This window comes from Achroia grisella, unplaced genomic scaffold, assembly GCF_030625045.1.
Source record: "Achroia grisella isolate CSIRO2021 unplaced genomic scaffold, CSIRO_AGI_Agris_v1 utg1080, whole genome shotgun sequence".
Taxonomy (NCBI): Eukaryota; Metazoa; Arthropoda; class Insecta; order Lepidoptera; family Pyralidae; genus Achroia; species Achroia grisella.
The window spans coordinates 1,329,819-1,337,950 of NW_026712570.1; the positions used below are offsets into that span (position 1 = coordinate 1,329,819).

Sequence of the window (8,132 nt, forward strand, 5' to 3'; positions counted from 1 at the left end):
ATAATTTTTTTAAGGTGTACATGATTTTGTTTGACTAATGTCACTTTTAAGATTGAGCTAGTGCCCAGTAATAGTAGTGAGTTTACACTCTGCATTGTGTATGTAGTCGTGTGTACTATAATTGTTATGAACCCGTCTACAAGGTCTGCGCCTCGTGGCGGGTGCGCCGCCCTCAGACGGCCGTTTCGTCCGCGGGGGGCTTCACCAGCGGCTCCGTAGGGCTCTTCACTGGGATACGGATGATCTCGTCCAGTTTTGACTCTACTGGCAAGTTCTGGAAATATATAGTAACATAATTGACGATTTGCTATTGATTTGGGGTACATAGATACAAACAAACCCGTATAATTTGGTATTATTACACTTTTCATTTAGTAAACTACATATTTTGATAAATAATAATAAGTAAACAAATGCGGCGCCCAGCAGGCGCGCGGCGATATAGTGCGATATAGTGCGATATAGAGCGACCTGCAGCGCGGTGTAGTTGCGCAGGTTGGCGGCGCCGGGCAGCGCGGGCAGGCCGGGCCGCAGCCGCGCGGCGTCCAGCAGGCGCGCGGCGATATAGTGCGATACAGTGCGATACAGTGCGATATAGTGCGATATAGTGCGATATAGAGCGACCTGCAGCGCGGTGTAGTTGCGCAGGTTGGCGGCGCCGGGCAGCGCGGGCAGGCCGGGCCGCAGCCGCGCGGCGTCCAGCAGGCGCGCGGCGATATAGTGCGATACAGTGCGATACAGTGCGATATAGTGCGATATAGTGCGATATAGAGCGACCTGCAGCGCGGTGTAGTTGCGCAGGTTGGCGGCGCCGGGCAGCGCGGGCAGGCCGGGCCGCAGCCGCGCGGCGTCCAGCAGGCGCGCGGCGATATAGTGCGATACAGTGCGATACAGTGCGATATAGTGCGATATAGTGCGATATAGAGCGACCTGCAGCGCGGTGTAGTTGCGCAGGTTGGCGGCGCCGGGCAGCGCGGGCAGGCCGGGCCGCAGCCGCGCGGCGTCCAGCAGGCGCGCGGCGATATAGTGCGATACAGTGCGATACAGTGCGATATAGTGCGATATAGTGCGATATAGAGCGACCTGCAGCGCGGTGTAGTTGCGCAGGTTGCGGGCAGGCCGGGCCGCAGCCGCGCGGCGTCCAGCAGGCGCGCGGCGATATAGTGCGATACAGTGCGATACAGTGCGATATAGTGCGATATAGTGCGATATAGAGCGACCTGCAGCGCGGTGTAGTTGCGCAGGTTGGCGGTCCGGGCAGCGCGGGCGGCGAGCCGCGCGGCGTCCAGCAGGCGGGCGGCGATATAGTGCGATACAGTGCGATACAGTGCGATATAGTGCGATATAGAGCGACCTGCAGCGCGGTGTAGTTGCGCAGGTTGGCGGCGCCGGGCAGCGCGGGCAGGCCGGGCCGCAGCCGCGCGGCGTCCAGCAGGCGCGCGGCGATATAGTGCGATACAGTGCGATACAGTGCGATATAGTGCGATATAGTGCGATATAGAGCGACCTGCAGCGCGGTGTAGTTGCGCAGGTTGGCGGCGCCGGGCAGCGCGGGCAGGCCGGGCCGCAGCCGCGCGGCGTCCAGCAGGCGGGCGGCGATATAGTGCGATACAGTGCGATACAGTGCGATATAGTGCGATATAGAGCGACCTGCAGCGCGGTGTAGTTGCGCAGGTTGGCGGCGCCGGGCAGCGCGGGCAGGCCGGGCCGCAGCCGCGCGGCGTCCAGCAGGCGGGCGGCGATATAGTGCGATACAGTGCGATACAGTGCGATATAGTGCGATATAGAGCGACCTGCAGCGCGGTGTAGTTGCGCAGGTTGGCGGCGCCGGGCAGCGCGGGCAGGCCGGGCCGCAGCCGCGCGGCGTCCAGCAGGCGCGCGGCGATATAGTGCGATACAGTGCGATACAGTGCGATATAGTGCGATATAGTGCGATATAGAGCGACCTGCAGCGCGGTGTAGTTGCGCAGGTTGGCGGCGCCGGGCAGCGCGGGCAGGCCGGGCCGCAGCCGCGCGGCGTCCAGCAGGCGCGCGGCGATATAGTGCGATACAGTGCGATACAGTGCGATATAGTGCGATATAGTGCGATATAGAGCGACCTGCAGCGCGGTGTAGTTGCGCAGGTTGGCGGCGCCGGGCAGCGCGGGCAGGCCGGGCCGCAGCCGCGCGGCGTCCAGCAGGCGGGCGGCGATATAGTGCGATACAGTGCGATACAGTGCGATATAGTGCGATATAGTGCGATATAGAGCGACCTGCAGCGCGGTGTAGTTGCGCAGGTTGGCGGCGCCGGGCAGCGCGGGCAGGCCGGGCCGCAGCCGCGCGGCGTCCAGCAGGCGCGCGGCGATATAGTGCGATACAGTGCGATACAGTGCGATATAGTGCGATATAGTGCGATATAGAGCGACCTGCAGCGCGGTGTAGTTGCGCAGGTTGGCGGCGCCGGGCAGCGCGGGCAGGCCGGGCCGCAGCCGCGCGGCGTCCAGCAGGCGGGCGGCGATATAGTGCGATACAGTGCGATACAGTGCGATATAGTGCGATATAGAGCGACCTGCAGCGCGGTGTAGTTGCGCAGGTTGGCGGCGCCGGGCAGCGCGGGCAGGCCGGGCCGCAGCCGCGCGGCGTCCAGCAGGCGGGCGGCGATATAGTGCGATACAGTGATACAGTGCGATATAGTGCGATATAGAGCGACCTGCAGCGCGGTGTAGTTGCGCAGGTTGGCGGCGCCGGGCAGCGCGGGCAGGCCGGGCCGCAGCCGCGCGGCGTCCAGCAGGCGCGCGGCGATATAGTGCGATACAGTGCGATACAGTGCGATATAGTGCGATATAGTGCGATATAGAGCGACCTGCAGCGCGGTGTAGTTGCGCAGGTTGGCGGCGCCGGGCAGCGCGGGCAGGCCGGGCCGCAGCCGCGCGGCGTCCAGCAGGCGCGCGGCGATATAGTGCGATACAGTGCGATACAGTGCGATATAGTGCGATATAGAGCGACCTGCAGCGCGGTGTAGTTGCGCAGGTTGGCGGCGCCGGGCAGCGCGGGCAGGCCGGGCCGCAGCCGCGCGGCGTCCAGGAGGCGCGCGGCGATATAGTGCGATACAGTGCGATACAGTGCGATACAGTGCGATATAGTGCGATATAGAGCGACCTGCAGCGCGGTGTAGTTGCGCAGGTTGGCGGCGCCGGGCAGCGCGGGCAGGCCGCAGCCGCGCGGCGTCCAGCAGGCGGGCGGCGATATAGTGCGATACAGTGCGATACAGTGCGATATAGTGCGATATAGAGCGACCTGCAGCGCGGTGTAGTTGCGCAGGTTGGCGGCGCCGGGCAGCGCGGGCAGGCCGGGCCGCAGCCGCGCGGCGTCCAGCAGGCGGGCGGCGATATAGTGCGATACAGTGCGATACAGTGCGATATAGTGCGATATAGAGCGACCTGCAGCGCGGTGTAGTTGCGCAGGTTGGCGGCGCCGGGCAGCGCGGGCAGGCCGGGCCGCAGCCGCGCGGCGTCCAGCAGGCGCGCGGCGATATAGTGCGATACAGTGCGATACAGTGCGATATAGTGCGATATAGTGCGATATAGAGCGACCTGCAGCGCGGTGTAGTTGCGCAGGTTGGCGGCGCCGGGCAGCGCGGGCAGGCCGGGCCGCAGCCGCGCGGCGTCCAGCAGGCGCGCGGCGATATAGTGCGATACAGTGCGATACAGTGCGATATAGTGCGATATAGTGCGATATAGAGCGACCTGCAGCGCGGTGTAGTTGCGCAGGTTGGCGGCGCCGGGCAGCGCGGGCAGGCCGGGCCGCAGCCGCGCGGCGTCCAGCAGGCGGGCGGCGATATAGTGCGATACAGTGCGCGCGATATAGTGCGATATAGGCGATATAGAGCGAGTTGCGAGCCGCGCGGCGTCCAGCAGGCGGGCGGCGATATAGTGCGATACAGTGCGATACAGTGCGATATAGTGCGATATAGTGCGATATAGAGCGACCTGCAGCGCGGTGTAGTTGCGCAGGTTGGCGGCGCCGGGCAGCGCGGGCAGGCCGGGCCGCAGCCGCGCGGCGTCCAGCAGGCGGGCGGCGATATAGTGCGATACAGTGCGATACAGTGCGATATAGTGCGATATAGAGCGACCTGCAGCGCGGTGTAGTTGCGCAGGTTGGCGGCGCCGGGCAGCGCGGGCAGGCCGGGCCGCAGCCGCGCGGCGTCCAGCAGGCGGGCGGCGATATAGTGCGATACAGTGCGATACAGTGCGATATAGTGCGATATAGAGCGACCTGCAGCGCGGTGTAGTTGCGCAGGTTGGCGGCGCCGGGCAGCGCGGGCAGGCCGGGCCGCAGCCGCGCGGCGTCCAGGAGGCGCGCGGCGTGCGTGCGCCGCAGGGGGCTGCCGCGCGGGGACTGCCCGCCCGCGCCCACGCTGCGCAGCAGCCGCGCCCTGAGGACACGCCACGCTCACTGTAGCGGCTCTAGTTTTTTTTTAGAGGATGATAATGGTGCACTCGCCGGCGCTAACTTTTACGCTGGCAAGGCACCATTGGAGGATGATAGTTTGAACATGTAGTCGGATCACTTAGGTCAACGTGACAAATTCACCGGAAATTTATCACGATGGTTTCGAAGGGGAACCGCTCGGAGGTCCTGACATGGTACATTGCTAGCAAAAGGATCATTAGTCCACATTACTAACAGTCCACTTCCCAAGCGTCTCTAGTTCGTTGAAGTGAAACTTATATCGAAGTTGTAGATGGAGTTCCACTATGGCTACTTTTAGTAGCCAGCTGAGGGTATTGTGTAATTGGTGATCATTTGTCGCTCGCCGAGTGAGTAATAGACAAAATGTATTAGGTCGATTACGGAAAAGCATTACTGTCGCATGTCTCCTACATGCTTTTTAGACGATATCATGTTGTGATAGAAAGACTGGTAGTAGCAGAGAAATGAGAACAGCAGTCCATTGAAATTTTACCCTGCTATGTGACCCAGCACAAATCTTTTATATCATGAAGTTGGCAATCTGAATAGTCGGCAATACAGTAATTCACATAACAAGCTTGTGTGTTTTTGTGTGATAAGTTTCTGGTGAATTTCTCACGATGGGTTAACTGACCTAACTTCATTCTCATCTTACCATGCTGTACTGTTGACCCGTTACTTGACCCACCATTATCCTACATAAAATATTAATTTAATTTCTTAGGAGTTAGGTATATCCTTATCTAGAGGCAAGGATATACCGGCGATTAGGCTAGAGGGCGATTTCTCTTCTACGGCGGATTAGTAAAGCAGACGATCAGACTCTGCAGAAGGAGCTTACCACCAGTCAAATGTTTTTTATAGCATAAGAGACAAGCGAGTTTGCCGGTCACCTGATAGTAAGTGATTACCATCACCCATGAGCATCCACAACACCATAGGAATTGCAACTACGTTGATGGCCTTTTATGAAGGTATGAGCATTTTTCTTTAATATTTGATTACCATATGACTTACGCATCCAGTAATTTCAACAGGAGTCGACTGTAGGCTTGATATTCTTCGTCCCCAAACTCTCCCGGGTGGTGTCTGGCGAACTCATATGTATCACAGAACTGGTGCACCAGCTTCTGTCCGCGTCCGTCCAGCGGCGCCGCCAGCGACGACAACAGGAACGCGCGGAGAGACTCGCGCGGATGACGCCGCAACACCGGATCTTGGCGGGCTATTTCTTCTTCTATAGTCAATTTATTTTATATTTTATTATCTTCTTATATATAAAATTCTCCTGTCACGGTGTTTGTTACCAGACTCCTCCAAAATGGCTTTACCAATTTTTATGGCATTTTGTGTGCATATTGGGTAGGGCTGAGAATCTATCAATACCTATTTACCCCTTAATGATAAGGGTGACCCACCCCTTAATATTTTCTTATTTTTTCAACCATATAGGGTTTGGGATGTGAGATTGAGTGTATGGTTATTTTAGATGGAAAACAATAAAAAGAAGGTAAGACATTCATCAGATGCAACTGTAGTTTTCATATGCTTAACCCACTAGATCCTTCACATCAGTGTTTCCCAAAGTAATTTATATCTATCCCCAAGGGTCTATGACAAACTGCAAGGGGTGTACGACAGCAGTAATCGTGTTTTTACTTTATGTTTTTAACACTAAACTATACTATGGTTAGAAAATTACAAAAAATCAATACCAAGTAAGAATGGGGGGTCTACCCAAAACCGAAAAATATGGCAAGGGGTCTATGACACAAAAAAGTTTGGGAACCTCTACTTTACATCATACTAATAAGATCTGCATAAATTGGAATGTAATTTTGGTACATAGATAAACCATATCCTAAATTAACAAATAGGTTAATTTATATTCAAATTCAAACATGAAAACTCTCTGGATTCAAGTAACATTATTGTATATGCTATAGTAATCACAAACCCAGTAGCTTCACATCATCCACTGCTCTGAACCTGTAGTGGTACGGCTGCTGGGGCTCCAAGATATAATGTGAGGGTTCGGCACTCAACAGCTTTGGTTCGTGCATGATCCGTGGTACAGCTTCGATTCTACGTTCAATCTCCTTTTTTAGGCACTGAAATAAGTATATTTTTATAGTTTAATTGATGATAATAGAATGAATTCTTATTTAAGTACAATTAACTCACTTTTTTAGCGTCTGCACCTATAGGAACGTGAGGACCTCTACGAGAGCGGAGAGCGAACCTTGTGATTTGCCTTTTGGCGAATATAAACAAAATAACGCAAGTGAGTACCCCACCGCTTATTATAAATATGATGTTTAATATGCTTGTAAAATCGTGCATTGTGCTGTTCTTTTTTCACTGCGTAACCTACACTTTCCTTTATTTATTGGACATTGTTTTGATCAAATCTAAGAATTACAATACTCAATCAGCAACTAAATCAAATCAAACAAGTAAGAGAACAATCAACTTGTCACAAATAAAGTATAATAAATAGTAGAGAATAATATAAATGCAAATTATTAATTATTAAGACTAATTTATTTATTATTTTAATTGTATATTAATTTGAGTCAGTCGGAATCTGATTATTTTGACGGAAGTTTGACATTGACATTAGACTAATTGCAGTTGACAGTTATGGTTGCGTTCAGCTTTTACGATTTTATTACAAGATTGAATTGGTTAATTCCGTTATTGAATTATTTAATTCCCTTATCACTCAAAATCATAAATATCTTTAATTCTGTAGATCTATTACAGAGTCTTATGATAAATTGAATCAACCGTCAGTTCGGAGTGCTTTCGAGCACAGATCTTATTCTTTTGAAATAAGCTTATACATGTTTACCAAAATAAAGATTAATTTTTATAGAGTGACCACTTACTAAATATTATTCATGACAATATGAGGATAATCATCCAGTCCCTGGGGCTTGTTGTCCTCGAAGTTGATGTCGGGGCAAACCCCGTTCTATGACGGTACGAAAGACCAACCATCAACAGTTTTATTATACAAACAAATATTTTTTACACAACAATTATGGCTATCAAGCATACGCCCCGTCTGATAGAAGTAAACAATTAACGTTGCCTTTGACACCTGAAACATTGACACATGGAGTATTAATTACGCGTTATCGACTATTAAGAAATTGCAATATAAATGGTACCCACAAACCATATTTGAACCTCATCTTTCGTGTCTAGAAAACATCCATAAACACATCCATACATTAATCGACAAAGAGAAATAATGAAAGGAAACAAGGTGCAAGGGTGGAATCCATTGATACTCAAGTATGTCTGCATACATAGATAGACCGTTAGATAGGATCATTTTTAACTTATTTGTCTTAAGGGATACAGTACATAGTCGTCTGCTTGGACATATGAATTTCACCAATTTTGCCACGAGCAGCTTGTGCTTATTCTGGTGTAAAAGATGAGATATTACTGACTTTCTGATCCGACTTTCTGATTCAGTACATGTATAGAATTATAATTAAATAATATTTAGTCATGCGTAATAGGATATTTCGGCCTCTTATGTATTTATGAAATACTTTTTTATCAAAATCCATACCGTCCAGTTCAGCTAGCTATTTCAGAGAAGAAATGGCAAGAAACCCAAATGGTTCATATTTTTATGTTGTTATATATTTTATTCGTAAATT

At 52.2% G+C, this 8,132-nt stretch overlaps 1 protein-coding gene across 1 annotated transcript; it reads right to left on the minus strand.

The window, feature by feature from the left end:
• LOC131841986 (protein C1orf43 homolog) lies at positions 1-6,994 on the minus strand. Its single transcript, XM_059190417.1, has 5 exons — positions 6,637-6,994; positions 6,410-6,563; positions 5,470-5,689; positions 4,255-4,414; positions 1-274 (listed from the first exon to the last, which is right to left on the minus strand). The coding sequence occupies exons 1-5, from the start codon at positions 6,793-6,795 to the stop codon at positions 173-175; spliced, it is 795 nt and encodes a 264-aa protein (XP_059046400.1). The 5' UTR covers positions 6,796-6,994; the 3' UTR covers positions 1-172.
• Between the last annotated feature and the right edge of the window lie 1,138 nt (positions 6,995-8,132).

Coding starts and splice junctions, on each gene's coding strand:
- LOC131841986 (XM_059190417.1), bottom strand. CDS start 6,795: ATGCACGATTTTACAAGCATATTAAACATCATATTTATAATAAGCGGT. Junction 5,690..6,409: donor GGATGATGTGAAGCTACTGG/GTTTGTGATTAC, acceptor AATTGACTATAG/AAGAAGAAATAGCCCGCCAA. Junction 275..4,254: donor GCAACTACACCGCGCTGCAG/GTCGCTCTATAT, acceptor ATATATTTCCAG/AACTTGCCAGTAGAGTCAAA.